The 27362-nt window shown below is 43.6% G+C and overlaps 1 protein-coding gene across 5 annotated transcripts in view; it reads left to right on the forward strand.

The window, feature by feature from the left end:
* Window positions 1–27362, forward strand: part of WIPF1 (WAS/WASL interacting protein family member 1) — a 62981-nt gene extending 35619 nt beyond the window's left edge. For 4 of the 5 annotated variants that reach the window (XM_079980157.1, XM_079980158.1, XM_079980161.1 and 1 more), the window contains exons 2-8: window positions 6286–6373; window positions 9416–9545; window positions 11564–11716; window positions 13910–14674; window positions 18456–18677; window positions 20847–20960; window positions 22744–27362. In XM_079980157.1, coding sequence (XP_079836283.1) covers window positions 6323–6373; window positions 9416–9545; window positions 11564–11716; window positions 13910–14674; window positions 18456–18677; window positions 20847–20960; window positions 22744–22799 — 1491 coding nt within the window. In that variant the 5' untranslated portion in view covers window positions 6286–6322 and the 3' untranslated portion in view covers window positions 22800–27362. Of the gene's footprint in view, window positions 1–4615; window positions 4742–6285; window positions 6374–9415; window positions 9546–11563; window positions 11717–13909; window positions 14675–18455; window positions 18678–20846; window positions 20961–22743 lie in introns of those variants that run through there. The other variant, XM_079980159.1, reaches the window with a different exon arrangement.

Genomic DNA, 27362 nt, shown 5'->3' on the forward strand with positions numbered 1-27362 from the left:
TGGCATTGCTGAAGACCATTGAAATCAGCTGTATGTTTGCAGAAAGCCATTGTTAACAACACCTGTAAGCTTATGCCGTTGAACACCGCAGTGCAGAGTTATTTAGAGACTGGTTTAGACTTCCTGGGAGTACTGCTGTCATTTTATTTGGAAATGTTGACAGGAAAACCGGTGCTTGTGCAGTGTGCGAAGGCCACAATGGCCAGGAAAGGCCCATCTCCACCCCCATCATTCAGCCCGGACACTGAGGTCCAGTTCCAAGGGCCTTCCGGCGGTTCCTTCACTGCAAGAAGTGAAGCTACAGGGAACCAGTCTTCTCGGTAGTGTCGTCCACCCTGTGGAACACCCTCCCATCAGATGTCAAGGAAATAAACAACTATCTGACTTTTAGACGGCATCTGAAGACAGCCCTGTTTAGGGAAGTTTTTAATGTTTGTTGTTTTATCATGTTTTTAATATTCTGTGGTGAGCCGCCCAGATGGGCAGGGTATAAATAAATTGTTGTTATTATTATTATTATTATTATTATTATTATTATTATTACCCAGCCCTAGTTCAGGCTCAATAGAAAGAGAGAACAGGTAAGGAAATGATATTTGGTGTCATACTGTCTTTTAATTTGTTTGGAAGCACCCATAGTGGCTGCAGTAACCCAATCAGATTAACTAGATGACTAATTAATTAATTAATTAATTAATGGTGTTGAATACTGGGGCCTGGGGCCATTGTTGTTCACTTAGATCTACAGAGGTATAGTCGCAGTGCACATGACGGAGTTACTTCTATTTCAGCCGATGTCCTCAATATGAGGTCTCCATTGGAATGTATCTGGGGAGATTGTTGGACTGTTTTGGTTCACCTGTTTAAGCAGCAAGAGCCCGTCTTGCAGAAGAGCAAAGTGTACTCCTGACGGCAATAAAGAGCAGGATCTACTTTTAAGGCTATCGCCCTGCCATCATATCTGCTGGAGCTTTTAATTGTGCATGCAAATGGGTAGTTACATTGTTTACTAGCGCTCGGCATGTGCCACCTTGTCCTTTAACAGCCCGACAAATGCCAATTTTTTACTGTGTTAAACTTCAGTAGACTCGTCGAGCTCACCGTTTGCACAGGCATGCGAGAGCTTGGAAAGGGGCCTTGCGGGCCAAAGATGGGGACCAAATGGCCCTCCAGGTGTGTGGCTGGACTACAACTCCCATCCTCCTTTGCCATTGGCCGTGCTGGCTGGAGCTGATGGGAGCTGTTCACAGTGCAATGGCAAATCCAAGCCAGCCAATTGTGCTTGAGGAAGGTGTCGTGAGAATCATGGCCAAGGGTAGCAAGGAATTTGCATTCTAGGAAAGCAAACTGTTGTGTTAGGAAAGTTCGCCTACAGAAACTTGTTGTTGTTTAGTCGTGTCCGACTCTTCGTGACCCAATGGACCAGAGCACGCCAGGCACTCCTGCACTCCTGTGTTCCACTGCGTCCCGCAATTTGATCAAACTCATGTTAGTAGCTTCGAGAACACTGTCCAGCCATCTCGTCCTCTGTCGCCCCCTTCTCCTTGTGCCCTCCATCTTTCCCAACATCAGGGTCTTTTCCAGGGAGTCTTCTCTTCTCATGAGGTGGCCAAAGTATTGGAGCCTCCGCTTCAGGATCTGTCCTTCCAGTGAGCACTCAGGGCTGATTTCCTTCAGAATGGATAGGTTTGATCTTTTTGCAGTCCATGGGACTCTCAAGAGTCTCCTCCAGCACCATAATTCAAAAGCATCAATTCTTCGGTGATCAGCCTTCTTTATGGTCCACCTCTCACTTCCATACATCATTACTGGGGAAACCGTAGCTTTAACTATACGTACCTTTGTCGGCAAGGTGATGTCTCTGCTTTCTAAGATGCTGTCTAGGTTTGTCATTGCTTTTCTCCCAAGAAGCAGGCCTCTTTTAATTTCATTACTTCTGTCACCATCTGCAGTGATCATGGAGCCCAAGAAAGTAAAATCTCACAGAAACTAGCATTGGAGAAAAACGTAAAGGAACTACCAGAAAACATAACATGAAAGCAGATTCCAACTAAACATCAGGAAGAACTTTATGACAGTATGAGCTATTAGACAGTGGAACCAGTGTTAGAAACTGAGATATGAAAGCTAGGAGCTAAATGGCACCTTAAACCTAGGTTATGGTTCTTTAGGGTGCATGTGGGTAGAACGTGCTTTAAGTGTGTTTTGAGCAAATGGCTTTTAGGCAGCCCATATTTAGAGCAGACTTCAGCAATGTTAGAAACAGATATAAATCTAGGAGCTAAATAGCACCTTAAACCTAGGTTATAGGCACAACAACAAAATGTCTAGGTGTGCTTTTTTGTGGCAGGAATACAAAGCTAAAAATGAATGAACCGCAGCTAAAATTCATGTTCATTTTTCACATGGTTTCCCCTGCCCAACCCCCTAATGTACTTAAGAGGGTCTTTCCTCCTGTCTTCAATAACCTACTATATTCTGTATAAAGTCATTCCAAATAACATTGTATTCATAGCAACATATGAAGGGACGTGGGTGCGCGCTGTGGGTTAAACCACAGAGCCTAGGACTTGCTGATCAGAAGGTCGGCGGTTCAAATTCCTTCGGCGGGGTGAACGCCCGTTGCTCGGTCCCTGCTCCTGCCAGCCTAGCAGTTCGAAAGCACGTCAAAGTGCAAGTAGATAAATAGGTACCGCTTCGGGGGGGGAAGGTAAATGGTGTTTCCATGCGCTGCTCTGGTGTGCCAGAAGCGGCTTAGTCATACTGGCCACATTACCCGGAAGCTGTACGCCGGCTCCCTCGGCCAATAAAGCGAGATGAGTGCCGCAACCCCAGAGTTGGCCACAACTGGACCTAATGGTCAGGGGTCCCTTTACCTTTACCTTTATGAATGGATAGCTCCCTACTTCATTACTTCACTTGAGTTGATGAATCTGTTCAACGCCTGACTCCCTTCCTCTTCCATCTCTCTCTGTATGTACATGCATATACACAGAGCAACTTAACTAGACTTTAGACTGCTTTTTTTAGTGTCAGGGAGCAGAAACAGTGGGCAAGAAAATGCCCACTCTTAAACTTTTGACTTAATTTCTCTCTCTCCCCCCCCCACTAAGTTCTATCAGCCTTATGGGTTTTTTTGTTTTTGTTAATCCTACGCTGCCATTTAGTCTTCCTCTTTTTCTCTGCTTGGAGATTAATCGTGCAGGAAATGAGTAAAACCTCCGAGAGCTGCCTGCTACTGCGGCCCATCTACATTAAATGTCTCTAGAATGGCTGCTTTAAAATGGCTGATTAGGTACATGCTGTCGACTTAAGTCTACAGAGGCCGCCACGTGAAAGACCAACTGATATATAACGCAAGGGGATTTACGAGCATGTTAATAATTTAGGAGTTGAGGTATTTGAAATGTTTTTAAATTATTAAGTATGAGGGAAGCATAAAAGAATGCAGGCTTTCCCATTTATTATTTAATCATACTTTTCCTTCAAGGGAAGTATAATAATTAATGGTCAAGGATGATGGGAATTGTTGACCGGCAACATTTGAGGGTCACAGATTCCCTGCCTCACCTCTAAGCTCTCCAATCAGCAAAAATAGTTTTTAACATCATAGACCCTTGTAACATTCATAAAATTATAGAATTGGAAGGGAGCTGAGTGTCATCTAGTCTAACCCCCTCCAATGCAGGAATATGCAGCTGTCCCATATGGGAATCCTCCAGTTTTTTAAAAATCAGAGCATTCCTCTGATTTTGGTGAGACTTGAGCCTGCCTAACTGTCATAATCATAATACCTATTTTTATCCCGTTCATGAAAGCTCATCTCTGAAAACCTAGACATGAGGCAAATGCATTCTCAGCTTTTAAATACTTTCCCCCTTCCTGAAATGTATCCTTAAACAATACCTGAAGGAGCGTCTTCGCCCCCATTGTTCAGCCCGCACACTGAGGTCCAGCTCTGAGGGCCTTCTGGTGGTTCCCTCCCTGCGAGAAGTGAGGTTACAGGGAACCAGGCAGAGGGCCTTCTCGGTAGTGGCACCCGCCTAGTGGAACGCTCTCCCATCAGATGTCAAGGAAATAAACGACTACCTGACTTTTAGAAGACATCTGAAGGCAGCCCTGTATAGGGAAGTTTTTGATCTTCGATATTTTATTATGTTTTTAATATCCTGTTGGAAGAGTGGCCCAGCCAGATGGGTGGGGTATAAGTAATTTATTATTATTATTATTATTATTATTATTATTATTATTATTACTGTTGGTGGTGGTGGTGGGTAATCTTCATTCTGTATCACGTTGTTCAGTCTTGCTAAAAAATCACACAAAGATCCTAACCCTTATTTGCTTCTGGCAATTAAATAAGAAGCCTCTTATTGTTCTGACTGAAATGGTTAAGCCTGAGAAAAGAACTAATATAGCTAAGTTGTTTTTTTTTAAATTTATTTTTAAGGCAAGAAATGGTTGGCTGTATGACACAGAACTCCACAGGCCACTGCAGCTGTGGAAAAAGAAGAAGCTGTTGAACAGGATGATTGTGGTTTGCTGTGAGAACTTAATTTTCCTGTTGACCATTTTTGAACAGGAAGTTGAACAAATTTTAGTTTAACGTGCTACAGATTCTGATCTTTAGGTGTAAAATGCTCACAGGGAGAATAGTATCTGTTTTGCTGCAGTGATGAGCATTGCAACGTGCACAACTCTGGAGTAGTTCGGAAATTCGGCTGATGGTTACGTGACCTAAGTATATATTTTTAGATTATTATTGTCATTGACCTTTTGAAGCTGTAGTTAAAAAAAGTGTTTTTTAAATCCTGAAAGCAGGTTTTTTTCCCCTTCTTCTATTGTTGTAGTAGTCAATCTTTAAAGTGTTTCTGTAATTGTTTTCTTTCTTCATTGGGTGAGAGAGTGAGGGAGAATGGATGGCAAAGCTATTGGGACAGATAATATGAAATTATATTAGCTGGAAGTGACCGCAGGTAATGTTGTGTCATCTCCCCACCTCTCAAAAAAATTAAACCTCCTCAAGCATTTACTTCCAGAGAAGTAAATCTTGGGATCTTAAAATTCCTCTGGACACAGAGTGGGGGTGGAGCACTATAGGAAGCACAAAATCTTTAGTTGGAGCAGGGAAGAAGTGATTCAGTTGTTTCCAGTACCACCCTTCCAAAATAATTGAGTGCAAAAACACATTGATACAGTATTTGAGTCCCGTCCCCCATTGAATTTCTCCTCTCCTGCCGCACCCCAAAGTAATGAGCGATTACAGTTGCTGTTTACCTAGAGCATGTTTTATTTATTCTTCCTGGCTTTCTGCTTCTGAGGTTGCAATACTAAAGCATGTATATTTTGAATAAAAGAGGTGACTTTCTCCACAAATGCTCTTTCCTCACTTTCTGCCACTCTTCTGGCAGGCTAAGTACCAATACCCCCCTCCCCTTTTTAGCCCCCCTCCCCCTTTTAGCCCCCTTTATTCATTAATACAGTGGTACCTCAGGTTATATACGCTTCAGGTTACATACACTTCAGGTTACACACTCCACTAAGCCAGAAATAGTGCTTCAGGTTAAGAACTTTGCTTCAGGATAAGAACAGAAATTGGGCTCCGGCGGCGCGGCGGCAGTAGGAGGCCCCATTAGCTAAAGTTGTGCTTCACGTTAAGAACAGTTTCAGGTTAAGAACGGACCTCCAGAATGAATTAAGTACTTAACCCGAGGTATCACAGTATATTCATTTTCTATCCCACCCTTCTTCTAAGGATCTCAGGGTGGTATACACAGCCGTCTTTTCTATGAATTTTAGTCTCCTGACAACCCTGTCAGGTGCATACATTTGGCTGAGAGATAGAATTATAGAATTGTAGTGTTGCAAGGGACCCCTGAGGGTCATCTATTCCAACCCCCTGAAATGCAGGAATCTTTTGTCCAATGTGAGGCTCGAACCCACAACCCTGAGATGAAGAATCTCCATTCTCTATTTAAGTTCTTCTGTCTCGTTCCTTATCGCCCTGCTTGCTTGATTTGACAAAATATCAGATTTTCAGTCATTCTGCTGAGGTCCAAGGCTATAATAGCATCATAATTTTAATTATTCGGAAGGGCCTTTTCTTCTTAAAAAGCTGTGTACAGGTGGTATGTCTGCTGCTTAAAACGTTGAGGTTTTTGTTATTTCAGTTGTTGCGGTTCAGATTTGTCATTATCTATACAATTACTAATGTGTAAGGTGGGGACTGCCCCTCGGCAGAGCATTTCTGGGAAGTTACAAAATGGTGTTTTTTTCCCTTGACAGGTTTCACAGTGATAGAAGAACGTTTTAGGTTTAAACCATGCCTGTCCCTCCTCCTCCAGCTCCTCCCCCTCCCCCAACACTTGCCTTGGTAAGTCTCAACTTTTTTATTTTATTTTTTTTACGGGGATAAACAACCACTATCTATTGTATGGATCAATGAAAATGAAGCCAAGGTCTTGGCCAGTGTGGTGTAATGGTTAGAGAGTTGGACTAAGACTCAGGAGAGCAGGGTCCTAATCCTCAGTTGTCCTTGGTGTCTGAACCTGAACTATAAACCATAAAATTAAAAACTGATGAATCCGAATAGGAATTGAACTGATTTTTAAAATATTTTTAATAGGTTGACTCCTTACTTGTAATCTGCATCCTCGGGAGTTATTATGATGTGCACAACATTTAGGAAAAGGAGTAGGAATCTAGTGCAGGAATGTTGCACGTGATTTTACACTTGGGGAAAACATGCTTATTTAGTGGAATTCTGAAGAGGAGTGAGTCAACTTCTGGAACATCTGGAGAAATTTGAGCTGTTTCATGTTGCTCATACAAAATATTTTCTTTTTCTATTAAACTTTAAAAAAAAAAGATGTGTGTGCTTCTGCTAACAAAAGATAATTCAAAACTTTACAGCAATCATGGCAGATTTTAAATATGGAGCCTGTAAAATTGGAATGGCTCTTTGATCAGAATTCTTTAAGCACTTTTAATAAAAAGCATTATAAGAAACTGTTTTATTCCCTTCGAAATATATCCAGGAAATCCTGTGTTTGGATATTGGAAGTGTTCGCCTCTATCTGGAAAATGACTCTCTTTGTGCAAACGAACTGTCTGTTTCCAAGACAGCAAACTTAAAAGTGTCTCTTCTTTACTGACTTAAATACTGACTTAATTATGAACAAGTTCTTTTTAAAAAAATGAAGCAGACATTCAGGGCTGCTATACACTTTGCATCCACAGATGTATGTCTGAAAGTCCCAGCTTATCACAGTTTCTTGGTGTTTAACACATGTTTAGGGGTGCACCCCTGCCCTGCACACACTGACCTGTTCCACACAGGATGAAAGGGGTGGTGACAGGTAACGTCAGTCCTACTGCATGCCTTGACCTTGGCATTTGCTTCACGTTTGCCAGGTGCTGACATCGGGCCAGAGCCATTCTCACATATTATGTTGGGGTTGTAAAGTCCAACAGTGACTGTCCCAGCTAATTGTCACAGAATCAGCAGTGCTATGCAGAACAGCATCCATGTTTGGGAAAGGTTTGTGGCTCGGTCGTACAGCATCTGCTTTCAGTCCCTAGGATCTTGTTGTCTAGGACTAGGGCCCTTCAGGATTTAACCTCCTTCCGTCCGGCCTGTAACACAGAGCTATTCCACCTGGCCTTTAATTTGAATTCAGCCTGATCTTTATTTCCCATCTCTTCCCTCCCCCTCCCCTTTTATGAAGATCATCCACTCTGAGACCCCACAGCTAATTCTCCCCTGGCCACCTCGCTGGCCCAAGTAGGACCAATTCAGCCAGCTAGCTCTGGGGATTATCTAATGCTTATTTCCCTTAAATTGATTTTTGAATTTGAATTTTATTGTTGTTCATGTTTTTATACTGTATTTTATGCTGCTTTTGTAATTAAGTGTTTTAAATTTGTTGTTAGCCGCCCTGAGCCCGGTTTTTGAACTGGGAAGGGTGAGGAGATTTCACCCCTCCCATATCCAAGAATCTCCTGACGAGTCTGCTGATTCTCCAGAGAGGAGGAGCAGTGTTCTGCTTTCTACTTATTCAGCTCCAGCACCACACCAAGTCAGTCAGTCAGTGTGTCGGAGAGAGAGAGAGAGACTGAGTGTTAGAGATCGTGTGTAGAGATAAGGTTGCTGCTAAGAGCAGCTGCAGACACTCAGTGCAGCATTCATTTATGCTTAGACCTATTTAGCTCTGTATATAGTTTTGTATTATAGTTGTAGTTATAGAATAAAAGAAGATATTCTACAGAGCTGCTCTCCGAGTCGTGTATACACTGCTAGACTCTGCTATACTCTGCTGTGCGACGACTGTATTGTGGAAGTGAATCCGGTGCTCACAACTCTAAGCTGTGAGTCCACAGCACTTTGACCTGGTGGTCTCTGGAAGTGCTACCCAGCTCGCCTAGCCCAGTCGGGGTTGAAGTGCATGAGTCCAGTTGGTGACACTGGCTCAAGGGCGATGCTGACAAAGGGTGGGGTATAAATAAAAAAATATTATTTATTATTATTTATTATTGTCCTGGAGAGCAGCTGCCAATCGGAGTAGATGAATCATAGCATTGTAGAGTTGGAAGGGACCATGAGGGCCATCTCGTCCAACCCCCTGCAGTGCAGGAATATTTTACCCACTGTGGGACTCAAACCCACAACCCTGAGATTAAGAGTGGGGGTGGACTTGTTGACCCTTGGAGTCCCTTCCAGCTCTGTGATTCTATGCTGTACCGACTGGTGTGGCTCTGTATAAAGCCACTTCCTGTTGGTAGAAAAATGAAACACAACTTGGTCTGGAGGGATGCTGTGCCTGACGGAAAATGGCTGCTTTTCTTTTCTTAAAAAGATAATAATTAAATAGTCATGCCCTACCTTTCTTTCTGAACCAGACTGACATACAACTGTCAATTAAGGGGGGGGGGGGATCATGTTGGGAAAGATCATTGCACAAACATTTAAGGAGTCATCCATGTGGAAAGAAGTACAAAAACTATAATGTTGCAAGCAATTAGTTTTGTATCTTCTGCCCCATATAGGCATTTTGTATTTAAACCATATAACATATGCCCACCATATGATATTGTCAACACCAGAAATGGTGGGGTGGGGCAGAGCTGTTCTGCTACCTTGCTGACAGGTGGGTGGCTGTTGCTTATTGGGGAGGGAGAAAGAGAGGACAGGCCAGGAGGGAGGTTGGCATGGTGTAAACGCACCAGCAGAGCCAATCTGGCACTGCTGGTGGTCTGATTTGGTATTCAAACAGCTATCTATCCGATTTGCAAAAAAACAGTTGGGTAACTGTTGGCTCTGAGGTGTACAAGAAAGGTGATTCCTACACCATGCATCATTATGACTTAAATGCATCTTTCCTTGTTCTGCTTCATAATTAGTATAATTCCTTTGCAGGCGAATACAGAAAAGCCGAGCTTAAACAGATCAGAGCAAGCAGGACGAAATGCTCTTCTCTCCGATATTACCAAAGGGAAAAAACTTAAGAAGGCTGTTACCAATGACAGGAGTGCCCCAGTCTTCGATAGTAAGTATACTTCTGTGTCTTTCAGTGGGTTAACCGTGCAGAATACTTTCTGCACCACTAGCCAGACGTCTTGAAGCTGTGAAATGCGTAGGGTTTTCCTCTGTGGTTCTGAATGTATGCATGTAAAGGCTGCGTCCACCTGGCAATTTAAAGTGAATTTCATGCATCCCATGTGTGCATATTTCTCGCGTTGTCTATATAACATTGTCCTCATCCGCGTGGTAGTCTGCACTTTCCCTTCATTTCCTGGTTTTTCTGATCCATGGATAATGTGAGGGCGAAAAATCCATCCTAATATTTCAAATGGGTGTACTAAGGTGTGAGCAGGGTTATGTCTGGAGTTGTTTTACTGGGGTGGCATCTATCACCATACTATCTGCTTCTGTTGGCTAGATGCTGTTGGGACCAGGCATGACACTAGAAACAAACAAACAAACAAACAAACAAACAAACAAACAAACAAACAAACAAACACCCTGCTGTTTTCTGCAAGTCTGGTATATTGGAAAATATGTATTTCAATTTTTATTTTTAAGAAAACGACCACATTGTACAGGTAAATAAATACCTTTGTGCATGCCCACAATGGACCTCAGGTTTCTGGAATGCAGGGTGGGTGAGGAAGTACTAATTTGGGGGCATGGACAACAGCACACAGTACTGTGGATGGGAAATATTCACAGTTCAATTGAAAGCACTCATGAATGCACCAAAGTGCATGCAGAAAAACCAGGTCCCTGTGATCCACATTTGCACTACCACCCTGTTATGTACACAGCCCAAAACTTGAATGGTCTTGAGTTATCCTAGACCAGGCCTGGGGAACCACTGGCCCTCCAGATGTTATTGGACTCCAACTCCCATCAGCCCCAGCTGCTCCTTGGGGCATGATCAGTCACTGTTTTATTTAAAGCAGGTACGAATAACCTAGGGACGCGGGTGGCACTGTGGGTTAAACCAGAGAGCCTAGGACTTGCTGATCAGAAGGTCGGCGGTTCGAATCCCTGCGACGGGGTGAGCGCCTGTTGCTCGGTCCCTGCTCCTGCCAACCTAGCAGTTCGAAAGCATGTCAAAGTGCAAGTAGATAAAAAGGTACTGCTCCGGCGGGAAGGTAAAGGGCGTTTCTGTGTGCTGCTCTGGTTCGCCAGAAGCGGCTTAGTCATGCTGGTCACATGACCCGGAAGCTGTCTGCGGACAAACGCCAGCTCCCTCGGCCAATAAAGCGAGATGAGCGCTGCAACCCCAGAGTCGGCCACGACTGGACCTAATGGTCAGGGGTCCCTTTACCTTTACCTTACCAATAACCTCCAGATCCTGTTAGGTTGTTAAGACCTTTCTTCATTCTCCCAGACTTTTTACAAAGTGTTTTGTTTGTTTTTTAAGTTCCTTGCATCTTTTAAAACCCTCTGTTGCTATTCCGGGTTTTAATTGCACCATCTTTATTCTGCTTTAGATTTTAGGTATTGATCTGTTTTACAGTTTTAACCTTCATTGCGAATCACCCCTAAGTTGTTGGGTAGTATGGATGGGTAGAACAGTCAACCATTTCATGTGGGGGTTCCGTCCCCCCCCCCCACATATCGGTGGGATGCCCCACTCTGTTACGCTGTTCCCCACCCGTTTACGGGTCACTTCCTGGTTCAACACTGTGCACGCATGCCTGATCGCAGGCCTTCCCTTTGTATGCATTCAGTTGGTCATTGCTTGTAAGTACATTTTTTAAAAATACAGTGGTACCTCGGGTTAAGTACTTAATTTGTTCCAGAGGTCCGTTCTTAACCTGAAACTGTTCTTAACCTGAGGTACCACTTTAGCTAATGGGGTCTCCCGCTGCCGCCACGCAATTTCTGTTCTCATCCTGAAGCAAAGTTCTTAACCTGAGGTACTATTTCTGGGTTAGCGGAATCTGTAACCTGAAGCGTATGTAACCTAAAGCATATGTAACCCGAGGTACCACTGTAATAATAATCATTATGGTGTTTAAATGCTCTCCCTCCCCTCCCATGCTGTCTCTGCAGAACCTAAAGGGTCTGGTGGTGGAAGTGGCTTCACAAGCAGCAGCAGCAGCAGCAGTGGTGGTGGCAGTGGCGGCAGCTATGGAGGACCACCTGGTTTAGGAGGTCTGTTCCAGGCAGGGATGCCCAAACTCCGATCTGCAAACAGGGATAACGGTAAGCCGGGGAATACATTCAGTGGCGCACAGAATATTGCACTTGGCATCCTTGCTTACCCAACGCGAGGAAAGGCCAAATATGAATACAATAAATGCAGCCTGGGTGCTTCCTCTCTCTCTCTCTCTCTCTCTCTCTCTCTCTCTCACTCACTTACACACACACACTCTGGAACAGCAGAGCTATTGACTGACTGGCTTTCTTGGTGCCAAGCGGGCCAGAATGGAGGTTTCATTTGATAATGCCTGCTCAGGAATGAGTGCTGCTTGTTACATGATGCATAGAACCATTTCTCACCTGAAATCCAGGCATTCTTCACTGCCCCTGAACCCCCCTTTCCACTCGTCCCAGTCTGCCACCTTTTCCGTTCTTCTCTCCCCTTCCCTCCAAACAAGTATGGAAACTGCGTGCAGCATCACTTTCCAGTGTGAACACAGCAGCCAAGTAAACTGCAAAGCACCTGCCTTTTATGCCAAGACCCACAAACAGATCTTCTTTTTCTCCTCGCTTACTTGGTGGTCTGCCTCCCTACTTTGAAAGCTGTATCATAGGCAAATGCTTCTTTGTGTTCTCCTCCCTCCTACAGCTCTAGCCTGTTTTATTATTTATCACATTTGCATCTTACCCTTGCTTTGTGCAGCTTGGGGTTTTAGATGTGAGGGCACCTTATTTTAATCTCATAGCAATTCTGGGAAGGTAGATTCAGCTGGCTTGCTATTATTAATTAAATTGGTATACCACCCTATACCCACAGCTCTCACGGCAGTTCACAAGATAAATTCACAACAGAAAAACACAAAATTCTGCACATAATAAAAACAAAAACAACCCAATAATCCCCCCTCCCCAAAACATTTGGGGTCACCCAGTCCTGGCCGTAGCCAGGATTTTTGTGGGCGGGGGGGGGGGGCAGAACTGAGCCATCTGCAACGTGATTGGTCAAGTGCTGTTAAGTGCTGTTATTTATTTACTTAATGGGGGCATCTGCCCTTCCCTGCCCCCCCTTGGCTACCCCCATGCACCTAGTACAGGTATAGGCAAACTTTGGCCCTCCAGATGTTTGGGACTACAATTCCCATCATCCCTGACCACTGGTCCTGTTAGCTAGGGATGATGGGAATTGTAGTCCCAAACATCTGAAGGGCCGGAGTTTGCCTATGCCTGACCTAGTAAGTTGCATGACCGAGCAGAGGTTTGAACTCTGCTTCCTTCAGTATTACTTAAGCCACTAGACCAATTGCTTCTCCAGTATAGACTAACTTACCTAGATGAATAGTATATATTATTGGTAACATTCTATTAACCCATGTCTGTGACAGAGAGGGTGAATGTGTGTTTTGTCTCTGTTTGTACGGCTGGTTTATCTAGCGCAGCAATATTTTTATTATATTTATTTAAAACATGGCTATACCACCCATCATGGGGAAAAGAGAGTTTTCCCAGGATGGCTTACAGCTAAATGCAAAATGCAAAACGATGCCGGCAAAAATGTACAATAAGTCACCTTGCAGAGCAGAGAGGCTTCCAAAAAGAATGACAGTAAGCATTCTGCACTGTGAAATAAAGTTTCCTTGATTCATGAGAACAAGCTGGAGTGGCTGAGGCAGGTCAGACTTGTACTTTCCTGATTGTAGGCGTCTCCCATAAGGCTTGGATGTAGCGGTGCTGTTAAAAGTGCACGAGGAGGTCTTTCAGCCTGTGTTTGATACAACACAGTCTTTCAGAGCTGGTATTATCTGTTGTGTCACAGGCTATTTATGGCTCTCCTCTTAATCTCAGGGCACTTAACGAGCCCGAGTTTTTCTGTGAGACTGCCTCTTCTAGACAAATGCAAGTAACCGGACAGAAGAGAAATTCCTTCTGCCACCCCAAATATACGTAAATTGCATTGAGCCAGATCTATTTTTGCAGGGCTGTCGGTCAAGTAGGGAATATACCATCGAGGATCCATTGCTTACCGAACAGCATGAAGAAAATGGAGCATGCTTTGCATACGCGCTGACAGCGGTCATCCTCTGTTGGATTTTTTATTTTTTGAAGAGATCTGTAGTCCTTCAGCCTTCCTTGGATGCTACCGTTCACGTTGCAGTAAACGTTTGCATATATCGGCGGCTATACGTAGGGGGCTCAAAATCCATCCTTTTCTGTGTGGTTTCGGTTCTGCATGACAAACTGATTTCTTTACATTCTCAGATTCTCCAGGAAGCAGGGCTCCAGTGTTCCCACCGGGAGGAAAAGCAACCTCGGCAAAGCCCTTTTCACTCCCAGGTGGCGCAGGGCGGTTTGCAGGCCCTTCTCCTGGGCAAAGAACTGCCGTTCCAGAGCCACAGAGGAGCCGAATGCCTCCACCGAGACCTGACCCTGGTTCCAGGGCTGATATGGGTGCTCCTCCCGTGCCAAATACTCCAAGACCTGTCCCATCAACGCTGTACAACCGAGGACCCCCTCCCGTGCCGGGAGCCAGCAGGCAAGTCAGCTTAGGCCTCACACCTCCGCCTTTCCCCGGAAATCGATTCGGAGGGTCCCTCCGCCAGTCGTCGCAAGGGGGTCATCCTCCTTTCGCAAACAGGCCTCCTCTTCCTCCGGCCCCAGGCAGGCCGACAGAAGACAAGCCTCCGCCGCCTCCGCCCCCAGCAGGAAGCAGGCCACCTCTCAACCGGGAAGCTTCCTTGCCACCACCTCCTCCACCTCAAAACAACAGGCCTCCGGTTCCTTCCACGCCTCGGCCATCCTTTGGATCTCCAGTCCCTCCTCCACCACCTCCAAGCAGGCCAGGCCTGCCTCTGGTTCCACCGACGTCCAGCGGAAATGATGAGATGCCGCGGCTTCCTCAGAGGAATATATCGCTAGCGTGTCCTTCTCCGCCGAGCCTGCCTGGTTCTTGTCGCTCTGGACCTCTCCCTCCGCCACCAGGCGAGAGGCCGCCACCTCCCGTCAGAGACCCGCCCAGCAGATCAGGTGAGGCTCCCTGCGTTCTTCCAGCGACGATGCGAATGCCATAATACATACAGTCATACCTCATGTTACGTTCTTTCAGGACATGTCCTGCAGCAACCCGGAAGTACCGGAAAGGGTTACTTCAGGGTTCGCCGCTCGCGCATGCACAGACGTGCAAAATGACGCCACGCGCATGCACAGAAGCTGTGAATAGCAACCCATGCATGCACAGACATGAGTTGGGTTCTTTTCATGTTGCGAACGGGCCTCCAGAACAGATCCCATTCGCAACCAGGGGTGCCATTGTAATGCAAACATTGAGGTGAAGTGAGAGGGGGACGTAATAGCAGTGTATAAAATTTAGCACGGCGGTGTATGAAATTTTGTGTGTTGTATAGCTAGAGAGAGGTTTTCTTCCCTTTGCATAATGTTAGAATGCAGGGGACATCCAATGAAGCAGAATGGCAGGGGATTCAGAGCAGACCGAAATGTTGAAAAAGTCTTGATTCACGCAGTGCATAAACTATGGAATGTGTTCCCACAAGTAATGAGGGCCACCAACTAGGGCTATATATTGAGGTATATCAATATATCGTCCAAAACCGGTTTGAAGTCCATATCGTGATGTCAGTTTCAAAAATTTTTACCTAGCCATATATCGTGAATCATGATGTGTGTGTACTATGCAAAAATCACAATGTGGGGAAAACCATGAAACCAGCCAATAATAATAATAATAATAATAATAATAATAATAATTTATTATTTGTACCCCGCCCATCTGGCTGGGTTTCCCCAGCCACTCTGGGCGGCTTCCAACAGAGATGAAAAATACACTAAAATGTCACATATTAAAAACTTCCCTGAACAGGGCTGCTTTCTGATGTCTTCTGAATGTCATGTAGTTGTCCATCGCCTTGACATCCGATGGGAGGGCATTCCACAGGGCGGGCGCCACCACCGAGAAGGCCCTCTGCCTGGTTCCCTGCAACTTGGCCTCTCGCAGTGAGGGAACCGCCAGAAGGCCCTCGGAGCTGGACCTCAGTGTCCGGGCAGAACGATGGGGGAGGAGACGCTCCTTCAGATATACTGGACCGAGGCCATTTAGGGCTTTAAAGGTCAGCACCAACACTTTGAATTGTGCCAATGCTTCTCTTGATTCCTGCAACCCATTAACTCTGTTGACTCGGCTCTTCCCTGCTTCCTGCAGGGGGCAGCGAATCACAAGAGCAGACGCTGGAAAAAATCACGATGCTGGAAAAACCGTGAAGCCAGCCAGTGCCTCTATATAGCTTCATCCTTATTTCAGACATCGTGATATATCATTGCGATGTTTAGCTGGGGATATATCACACTGCTGAAAAACAGATATTGCTTAGCCCTGCCAGCATCTTGGAACATTGAGGCCTACTGAGACCTGTAAGATCAGAATTGGGTGTCTGAATCTTGGAGGTATTTAATTCTTAGCCTCAAGGAGGCAACAGTTAAGCTGCCTCAGAAAAAGCCACATTTAAACTCAGTGGCTCCAGTTGCCCTGCTTGGATGACTTATGCTGAAGAACAGACAGCGGGAATGATATCCAGTTAGTACATACTGTACATAATTTTATTTATATTCTGCCTTTCCACAGTTCATGCTCAAGGCAGCTTACAGCATGGAAACAAAAAACTACAACATAACAAAAGTCATGAACAATAAATAAAACATTTTAAAAATATACAACCAAACTGAACAGTTTTTCACATAAATCACAAGCAGGTCTATAGAAAAGATACAAAAAATAAAATAAAACCACAACAGCAATAGATTCCCCCCCCCCCCAACATCACTTCAGCCCAAGAGTCAGTTCAGCAACCTCAGCTTTTGTCCTCCCAGGCCAGGTAAGAAAAGACCTGAATGGTAGGAAGCAAGTCTGCAAAGACTTGCAGCCAAAATGGTCTTGTGGGTCTTTCCTGGAACTCTCAGCAGCTTTCAGTGCCATCCACCATGGTTCCATATCCTGAACAAATAAACAACACGGAATGAAATTAATTCTCTAAAAACACTTGGTGAAACCAAAATGTTTTCAGCAGGTGGTGAAATATCAGAATGGCTGGTGCCTTTCTGACTTCAGCAAGAATCACTGATGCCACTACACTGAAAGCCTAGTTTGCATAGAAATAAAGCAGATATGAAATAACTCTGGGTCAATCAGGAGGACTTCTCCAAAGGATCAAAGTGACCTGGTGGTCTCTTGCATAAGAGACAAGGTAGTTAAGGGCCTTCTCGGTAGTGGCACCCGCCCTGTGGAACTCCCTCCCATCAGATGTTAAGGAAATAAACAACTACCTGACTTTTAGAAGACATCAGAAAGCAGCCCTGTTTAGGGAAGTTTTAAATGTTTGATCTTTTATTGTGTTTTTAATATCCTGTTGGGAGCCACCCAGAGTGGCTAGGGAAACCCAGCCAGATGGGTGGGGTATAAATTATTATTATTATTATTATTATTATTATTATTATTATGATGATGATGTCTTGTAGTGGATTTAGACATGTTACATTATCATTTATTCTAGTACATTGCATCTAGGAAGCTGATGACCTGAATGGAGCACTTTTTCATTTTAAAACAGATGTGGCATGAAAAAATAGCTTTTGTGTGTACATGAGATATCTATATGTATTTATGTATGGAGGGGGAAAATAATACAGATTTAATTTTTAGTAGGCCAGAACTCCTCTATAGTTTTCCTTTTTTTAATTTAAGATCAAGCATGGGAAGTGTTACCTTGGCATGAACCTGTTAACTGTGGGTGTGTTTCTGGCCAAGCGCAATTCTTTCTAAATGGATCTTAACCGTAATAACATTTTTTGTGGAGGAATCATTCATATGGTACACTCTGTAGAGAATTTGCTGGCTCTGGAGAGATCCAGTGCAAATAATTTTCCATGAATCTTCCCAAATGCTGTTAAGATACCCTTCGCTTCAAGCGAGAAGTTAGAAAGCTAATACAGAAAGACAGCAAATACCCTCCTCTCTGCTTACAGATAAATGGCCTTTTGTTCCTTCTGTGTAGGATGTTCTCGAGTATGTCTCTGGTATGTTCTATGGTATGAGTCATACCTTTCGGAATAAGAAAGGGCAATGGGGCCCTGTTACGAAATGGGGGGTGGGGGTGGAATGCCGCTGCTGATTGCTTCCAGTATACCTGAAGGAGCGTCTCCACCCCCATTGTTCAGCCCAGACACTGAGGTCCAGCTCCGAGGGCCTTCTGGCAGTTCCCTTCCTGTGAGAAGTGAGGTTACAGGGAACCAGGCAGAGTGTTGAATAGTGGGTAGACATAGCAGACAACGCAGCAATTTCTCCAAAGCAGCTCTTTATTTGTAAGCTGGAACAGTACTGAACAGCAAACAGCTCAGCCGGCCGGCCTGCTTTTATAGGCAGCCGGCTGTCAACATTGTAGCAACAACAACCCAGGGTTTCCCGCCTAAAATAACTGACGTGGACCTGAGTGAAAACTATATACACAATACTCCTGGTGGCCAGGGTGAGAACTTCAATACATAACACAGAGGGCCTGTGGAACACCCTCCCATCAGATGTCAAGGAAATAAACAACTATCTGACTTTTAGAAGACATCTGAAGGCAGCCCTGTTTAGGGAAGTTTTTAATGTCTGATGTTTTTTTCACATTTTTAATGTTCTGTTGGGAGTCGCCCAGAGTGGCTGGGGAAACCCAGCCAGATGGGCTGGGTATCAATTATTATTATTATTATTATTATTATTATTATTATTATTATTCCTTTGTTCTTTCATATCCAGGACCCCTTCCTCCACCTCCGCCGCCAATAAGCAGAAACGGTAGCACTTCACGGGCCTTGCCAGCTACCCCACAGCTTCCTTCCAGAGGCGGGATTGATAAACACAGAGGCGGACCACTTCCTCCTCCACTTCCTCCTGACAGGCCTGCTTCTGGAGCGCCTCCCCCACCACCGCCACCTTCGTCCGCCATGCGAAACGGCTTCCAGGATTCTTCATGCGATGGTGGGTGGGTGTGCAATCACCCTGCAATCCCAGTGCGCAGAGCGGGATTGCGTGCGCCCAGCGACTTCCGTGAATTAAAGCAGAACATCTGCAAGAATCCTTGCGTGCACGTTGTGCGTGGGGAGGGTTTTTCTCTCTGTCTGGGTGGAACCCAGGGTTTCCTTCAGAGAGGGAGAGAACTCCACCCAGTCGCGCGGGAGACAGCTCTCCACTGCTGTACATGGAAGAATTTACAATTTTGTTCTTCTGCCCTCTTGATATGCTCTTTTGCAGTGCTTTTTTTTGTGTGTGAGTAAAGGAGGTGTCGGCACTCACCATGAAGTTGTTAACAGCAAGTGCCGCACTTTTAACATTTGGTGGAATACGGTGCCAGTATCCCTAGAAAACAATAACTTCTTCCAACCCCTACATGTCTGGTTATTTTCATAAACTTAGAAAAAGTGGAGTTACCCAATTAACTGCATAAACACTGTAATATTGTGGATGAGCATAGGCGGGGGGGGGGGCAGGGGAGTAGCTGCCCCCCCGCCAATCCTCAAAAAGCATTAAAAATATTTAAGAAACTGAGGTTCTGCCCCCCTATGTCCTCTCTTTGGGAGGATTTTTACATTTTTAAAACTATTATTATTATTAATAGTAGTATTAGTAATATTATTATATTTTGGCAAAGTAATAATCATACATAAATAAGAATAAAAATTTGCATCCCACCACCAAGTCCATTCCATTGTAACTATACAACCTCCCAAGATTTTTACATGTTAAAGGAAATGTCCGTGATCTCCCAAAAACAAGCTCAGCAACTTTTTGAGACGTTCTTGCAGGGGGTGGTGTGGGTGGGGAGCTCAACGACTGTTTAATGCTTCAGTGCAAACGTTTTATACTTTGCTACCAAAATTGTAATTCTTAATTCTTAAAATGGAGCAGACCGGTTTCTGTGCCAGTTAAAAAATCATAGATCATTTGTAATGCTGTTTTTACTCAAGTACCTACCTTTTGAAGAAGACTTAGTTAACTGCAAGGATTTTAAGGAGCCCTGTTGCGAGTGATGACATTCTGATAACACCAACACTGCAAGAATGTTGTTTGGGTCCCGGGTATTGTAGAATGATACTAGGGGTGTGCACCCAATTCGGATGAATCCTCAGGTCAAGTGGGATGTCTTGGACAGATTTTTGGCTTGTCAGAAGTGAAGCGGGATTTGTATGAGATAGCACAAATCAAATTGGAGGCCCCTGGAAAACTCCTATATTTTAGTTGGGTGGGGTAGAATGCGTGTGTTAATGCAGATGAGCACTTTTAGTTAGTAATGCTTTTTTCCTTATCTTTTTTATTTGGTGTTGTATTATTATTATTTACCGATTAAATTTGTATACCGCCCTACACCCACAGGCTTCAGAGCAGTTCACAGAATAAAATTACAATATAAAAACACAAAATACATAATAAAAACAAAAGCAACCCAATAACCAGCTCCCCCAGCACATTTTAAAGGGGCATTGGGTGACAATCAACCAAAGGTCTTCTTAAAGAGGGGCGTTTTCGCCTAGCAACCAAAAAATGTATATCGAAGGCACCAGGCAAACCTCTCTGCGGAGAGCATTGCACAAATGTGGAGCCACTGCAGAAAAGGCCTGTATCCTTCAGGGCCACTGCACTGGGATGAGATTTGGAGGCCTGCTTTACGGTGGCTCGGGTCCAAAATGTGGTGATTGTGGTGGACTCGGGTTCAATGCTTGGCTGTTGGCCTGTAGCGTCCCTCAAGGTTCTGTCCTGTCCCTCCCCCCCCCCCCGCTCTTTTAAGAAAGGTTGTCCTGAATTTTGGGGTTCAGTGTATGACACCCAGCTCCCTCTCTCCTTTCCATCTAAATCTGAGGAAGCTTTCTCAGTGCTATTTCAGTGTCTGGTGTCAATAACAGACTGGATGAAATTAAAACTTAATCCCGGCAAGACAGAAGTGTGTTCCTGGTCAGTCAAAAGGCGCAGATCAGGAAATAGAGATTCAACCCCATGGTGGTTGGGATTGCACTCCCCTGAAAACACAGGTGCGCAGCTAAGGTGTGCTGGATTCAACCCTGAGCCTCGATGCCCAGGTTTTGGCGGTCGCCTATGTATAGTATGACATTGCAGAAAGTTCTACAAAGCTTGTTAATGTTGTGTTTTCTCCAGATGAGTGGGAGAGCAGATTTTCCTTCCATCCTATGTCTGACCTGCCACCTCCAGAGCCGTATGTGCCAATGAACAAAAGCTACCCCAGTAAACTAGCAAGGAATGACAACAGAAGTAAGTATTCTCTCATGAGGTGCTTGGTAGCAGAGCATTTGGGGAGCGATCACGGAGGCTTTGAACACTCAGAAATCACTACGTACGTGTGAAAGATCGTTCATGTTATTAAATAACACACCTAAATTGCACAAGCGACCACAGAGGGGTACTCCTAGACCCTGTATTTAATGGCTTTGGACTGTATTTAGTTGTGTCCTTCCACTCATGGAAGGCTCTCTGATCTAGAAGAGGCTTCCATGAACAGAAGGGAAAACGGGGCAACTTTAGTCCGTTTTCCCTCTGAAAACATCTCCCTTTCCCAAATCTGTACTAGCTTGCGGTGGTGAGAGGAGGCCTTAAACATGAGTCCCAGTTTGGATAATAAAGGTACAGGGACTCCTGACCATTAGGTCCAGTCGTGGTCGACCCTAGGGTTGCGCCGCTCATCTCACTTTACTGGCCAAGGGAGCTGGCGTACAGCTTCCGGGTCATGTGGCCAGCATGACTAAGCCGCTTCAGGCGAACCAGAGCAGCGCACGGAAATGCCGTTTACCTTCCCGCCGGAGCGGTACCTATTTATCTACTTGCACTTTGACGTGCTTTCGAACTGCTAGGTTGGCAGGAGCAGGGACCGAACAACAGGAGCTCACCCCGTCGCGGGGGTTCGAACTGCCGACCTTCTGATTGGCAAGTCCTAGGCTCTGTGGTTTAACCCACAGCGCCACCCATGTCCCTAGTTTGGATAATACTCTAAGTCAAACCATGGTTTATCTTAGCATGGTAGCAAAAAGAACTGGGGAGGGGCAAAATGGCTGTGAGCTTCTCCTCTCCAGGAGTCCACCATGTGGCTTAGCATATAGTGTGAGCCAGGCCATGTGCAGTTTACATTTTTCATTAAAATTAGGTGGGAGTAGATACAGTGGACGCTTGGGTTGCGAATGTTATCTGTGCGGGCTGCACGTTCACTACCCGCAGCGTTCACAAGCCGCAGCTGCGCGTCTGCACATGCTGCGATTCGGCGCTTCTGTGCAAAGCGCGATTTAGCGCTTCTGGGCAGGCGCGACTGCCGAAACCTGGAAGTAACCCGTTCCGGTACTTCCAGGTTTCGGCGGTCCGTAACCCAAAAAAAGGCAACCTGAAGCATCTGTAATCTGAGGTATAACTGTAGTGGATTTTCTTAGACTTGAAAACAGTACCAAAAATAAATAAATATTGTTTCTCATTCATGCAGGTGTTCTCTCTTTTTTGCCATTTTTTCCTTTTGGCAAGTTTTTGCGGTGCTTGAAAACCCTTCAAAACCCACCTGACCGGCAATGTGTCTTTTAAAAATGAATGCCCGCATCTTTGGGCAATGATACGGGTGCCATACTATTATCAGTTACAGATAGGTAGCCGTGTTGGTGTGCCATAGTCAAAACAAAATAAAAGAAAAAAATTCCTTCCAGTAGCACCTTAAAGACCAACTAAGTTAGTTCTAGGTATGAGCTTTCGTGTGCATGCACACGAAAGCTCATACCTAGAACTAACTTAGTTATACTATTATCAGTTTGAAATAAACAACTCCACCCACATGTATATATGAACAATGTTGTAGGCTAGCTAGCCACACGTTTGTAACAGCTACATGTAATTACGACATAAAATATTTTTGTATTGTTCATATCCATCCATCCAATACTAGTTCAATGAATAAGAGAAGAGTTTTTTAAAAATTGAACAGGGATGTTTTAACTGAATGTCTTGAGCATAAGCTTCAGTGAATAAAAAAATAAGATGAAATCTCTTTTCTTTTGCCTTTTAGGTGGATCCAGTCGTAGAGAAAGAGGTGCTCCGCCACTTCCACCTATTCCAAGGTGAAGTGGGGCTGTTGACCTCTTTGGGGATGTGACTGCTTTTCTGAAATTTCCCTTGAACCCAGCAGTCTTGTCAAAAGGCTTCCTTTCATGCCTCACTTTTTTTGGGGGGGGCTGGGGAATCCCACTCTCGGTATCATTTTCAGATCAAGCTGTCAGAATCCTGCTCAGGTTATTCCTGCCAATTTCCACCTTGGTTCTACAAATCAAAGATTTTGTGAACTGTAATCCAAATCCCCATTGATGGGGATTTTAAGTTACTTTGAAATTAATGGGGACTTGGTTCCAATAAGGTGCTTAGTATTGGGGGAGTGGTATAATATTATTCTTGTTGTTGTTACCTTGAAAACTGTCTTGCAAGGCATAGTGGGGACTGTATAGATCACATTTTGGAGCTCAGTCAAAGTCTTGCCAGTACCATCAAAAAGAGCCAAGACTTTCAGCTTGTCTTGTACTGCAGGACAATAACATTTTACAAAATTCAAGTCTCTGTTACATTAACCTGAAGCATAGCTTCCTTGACAACCTTCTGTATTTCTTTCCATGATAAATATGATTCGTAGCACTTTCTCTCCCCCCCCCCCCAATTGCAGTCTTGTCTGAGATTACTGATCAAATTGATCAAATTAGTTTGACGATTAAAGGTAGGGGGGAAGAACTACATGGCACAACTTTTAATACATTCCGTCTCTGGAAAGAGTTGGGATTCATTGTGTGTGACATTCTTACTCTCTCTCAGGCAATCTGCTAAAACTTTAATGAACTGTAGCCCTTCAGAGACCAAAAGAATGTTGCTCTGTGTTTGCCAAAGCATCAGTAGCAACTTTTAACAAATCCGCCGAAAATGCCTATGTCACAATTCAGGGCAGTACATGCACGGAAGCAGGCTTCCAAGCATGTAAATCTAGCTGGAGGGAGGGAGGTGTCTACAACCAAATACTGTGTACACAGGTCCTCCCTTCTGTCCCAGAGGCAGGGACCGTGTGCTCAGAGATCTCCATTTTCTTTATTAAAAAAAACAAACAAACAGCTAAGATCTTGCAGGTCGACTTTTCAGCATTGGAAACTGGGGTGTCTTCTAGCCAAACAGCTGGATTGGTGGAGTTTCATATTTTGGAAGAAGAAGAAAGAAGAATTTGGGGCTTGCAGGTGCTACAAAACAACAGGATTCAAGGTGTCATTGTCATCTTGGAAGTTAAGTTCTTCTTTTGCTAACAGTTATGCTGTTGGGCTTTTCCTCTGGGGTGAGTTTTACCCCATGGTTTCTGAATTGGTGGTTCTGCAAAACGAATCGTTGTAAAGCTCTCTCCTTTGAACTATGCAAGGCAAATATTCAAAGTTAGTGTACATAAGCAACAATAGATGCTAATAGGACTCTTTGTGTGGCTTTCTGCTAACACCTCTGCCCTGAGCTTCCATTTCTTTCATGGTACCATTGGAACTGTTCTTAGCTATGAAAATATTTTTTTATTTGGCTCCTGTGTGCTGAAGACACTCCCCTCTACTTTGATGTGGCAGCTGTTAATCAAGCATCCAGCTGCAAGCAGGAAGTGTCCGCAAGAGACAACAGGTTGACCTGTTACAAGCTCTTTCCTTTCCACGAGGTGCAAAACAGCTGGACAGCATTTTAAAGTTACGGTTTTGTTGCAAAATTTCATTACTTTTCGCAGGAATTTTCTTGTCATTCTGACAGTTGATAGGTGCATTTACTCTTTCACAACCGATTCACCTTTACACACATGAGAGAAATGTGGTCCTTAATTGGAACATGATTGAGAATGGAATGACTATTTATGGAAGCTCTGAAGATGGCTCTCTTGTACACATTACTATGCAAATTGGAGACGAAAGGATGACTTTTCTGGTGATGTTATGAATGAAAAAGTGGGAAGATGGAAGATTATAGTATAATAATATCCAAAGTTAAGTTGTGGTGGGACAGTTGGAGCAAGATTTCCTTAGAGATGCACATGAAAAGTATACTTAGATCTTTGGGGAAGATTTGAAAAGGAACTCAGAAATATTCACAATGGTGCAGCCAAGGTTGCACTTTGCTTTAGACCAGAGGTTCCCAAACTGTGGTGGTCCGTGAGCTTCATTCAGGTGGTCTGTGGCATGTCTGCGAAGAACACTTACAATCTGAATTTAATGGAATTCAGATGGTAATAATAGTAAAGTACAATATAAGAAATAAAACAAGCCATAAAAATACAACTAAAGCTCACAATGCAATTGTAATTGCTCATTACAGTTGCTACAACAGGCAAATAATAATAATCATCAAGAGGTCTGCCAAGACCCATAGCAATTATCAAGTGATCTGTGGGAAGAAAGTTAGGAAGCCACTACTTTAGACTATGTGCATTCCCATTGATGATAAATAAAGCAGGCTGGAGCTTTAGGATGGAGAAACATTGTTTTGCATTTACAATCTGTGTACAGAAATATGTATGTAAAAGCTTTTTTATGACTCTTTTTCATTAAAAGAAAAAAAAAGTTATTGTGTAGCTTTAGGTCTTATGTTGAGGTTCATTCCATGAGCCCACCCTTGTGATGGAATCCTTGCAGTTGAATATATTCAGGGACCCAAAGATTCCACCCACACAGGTCTCGTTGCAAAATTGGAAGGACTTTTTTTCAGCCATAAGCACAGCAACATCTTGCAATACCTTTTGGGATCAAGCATAGTCTACAATAATAATGGATTTTTCAGCAGACTCTTTTCCTATGCACCTAACAATTCTTTACATATATGCAGTATTAATTAACAGTTCCAGTTTCAGCTCAATTAGTATTGTGTGTGTTATTATTTTTTTAAAGCAGGATGTAAAATGTTAAATTATTACGTTTTTGTTCCTGGAATGGAACACTTTAGCCTTCCGAAGAACAAATGAAGTACAAAGTTTTACAGTGGGGATTTAAAAAAATAATTTTAAAAAATTCTCCGGAAGCTGTACATTTTGTGTAAGCTGATTTAAGAGCAAATTCCCTCTTTGAATATCTAGATTAAAGATGGCAGAGAGAAATTGACGATACTGCTTTCAACTGATCGCTCAAGTTAGAAATTTGGTTATGCAATAGAGTGGAGATGGTTGCATTATCTACTCCTTGTTGCTGCCAATGGATTATTCATTGAGTGAGTGAAGTTCTGGAGCTGTGTTCTTCAGCTAGTCAGTCTGGATCTTTGCAGTGAAAAAGCTTGACAGCAAGGAACAGCCATGTAATGAAAAGTGAGGTGTCAAGAGGGCAGACAAATGAAGGAATAAGCATGCAGCGGTTAAAACCTGGTGATTTTACAAACAACGTCCACTCAGAAACTCTCAGGATTATGGTATTTAGAAACTCTGTGATGTGATTTCATTTGATCCTGCCAGTTGTCTGTACCATTGGCAAATTAATTCGCGTGCAATATTATCTGAAATTCTAACCAAAGCCTTGGCATTTAGAATGCAACGTGGCCTTTTAGAGAGAGAAGCAAAACCTGGAGCTTCCGTCTTCCTCAGAGGATAACATTTTAGCACTTTCTCTCCAATAGGAATCTTCCTTGGTGTGTGTGTATATGTTAAGTATTATCAGGAAATACTTCAAAGGAAAAACAATAATAGGACTTGTTTGGTGTAAAGCATATTTCTTTTTCTTTCACCAGATACATGGATAGAAGCAGCATTTTGAAGTTTAGCATATCATTTTATTATAGATATTTTAGAGTAAATATTTATTTGACTATGTACAACAGCAGAAAGCAAATGATTCTTCCCAGTGGTGCCTTACTGCTACTTAAAAGCCACTTTTAAAATATCCAAATGGCTGCTGTCTTTTTTAAAACAACAACAAAAATTAGATCATGTTCCCACAGCCCCCAGAATTTCAAATATAAAATTGTACTTTATATATGGTGTAGTGTTTGAGCCTCATCTCTTTTCCCATTGGTTGTCTTAACATCTAACCCTGAAGCCCACTGTATAGAAATATTTTGGATTTCAGTAAGACTTGTTAAAATACTCTTTTTGGTATGTATATTCAGGCAAGTTACGTAGATCAAAACAACTCCCAAATGAATGAGTTTAAGACCGAGGTCTTAAAATGAGCAAAAGTTTTAAACCCTACATACATTTTTATATGTGAGAGAATGAATCAAATGGATCGTGAACTTACAGAGCAAGTTCCATTATATAATACAGAGCTTTCTAAACGTTCCCCATGCTCCTCCCGGGGCTGGAAAGGGGTTCTTTACTTTAACCTCGTTTACTAGTAAAACTGAATTACTGTGTCGTGAAATGATGCATGCCTAAAAAGTGTTGTCACCAACGTGAAAAGTTTGGAAACCTCTGATATAATACATACTCACCACTTTTTTTATATATGAGATTGCACAGGTGTATTAGAGTAAAACAATGCCCATAATGTAAATAAGATTTTTTTCTATTTGACTTTGCTTTGTGTTATTAACATGCATATCTTAAAATATGTTATCACTGTGACTCAAATTGTGAGAAACCAGGTAACAAATAAACTCGTGTCTGTCCAAAGCAAAAATAAAAATAAAATTGGAGCAACTCTTTTGTCA

Source organism: Podarcis cretensis (genome assembly GCF_951804945.1).
Source record: "Podarcis cretensis genome assembly, chromosome: 1".
Lineage (NCBI taxonomy): Eukaryota > Metazoa > Chordata > Lepidosauria > Squamata > Lacertidae > Podarcis > Podarcis cretensis.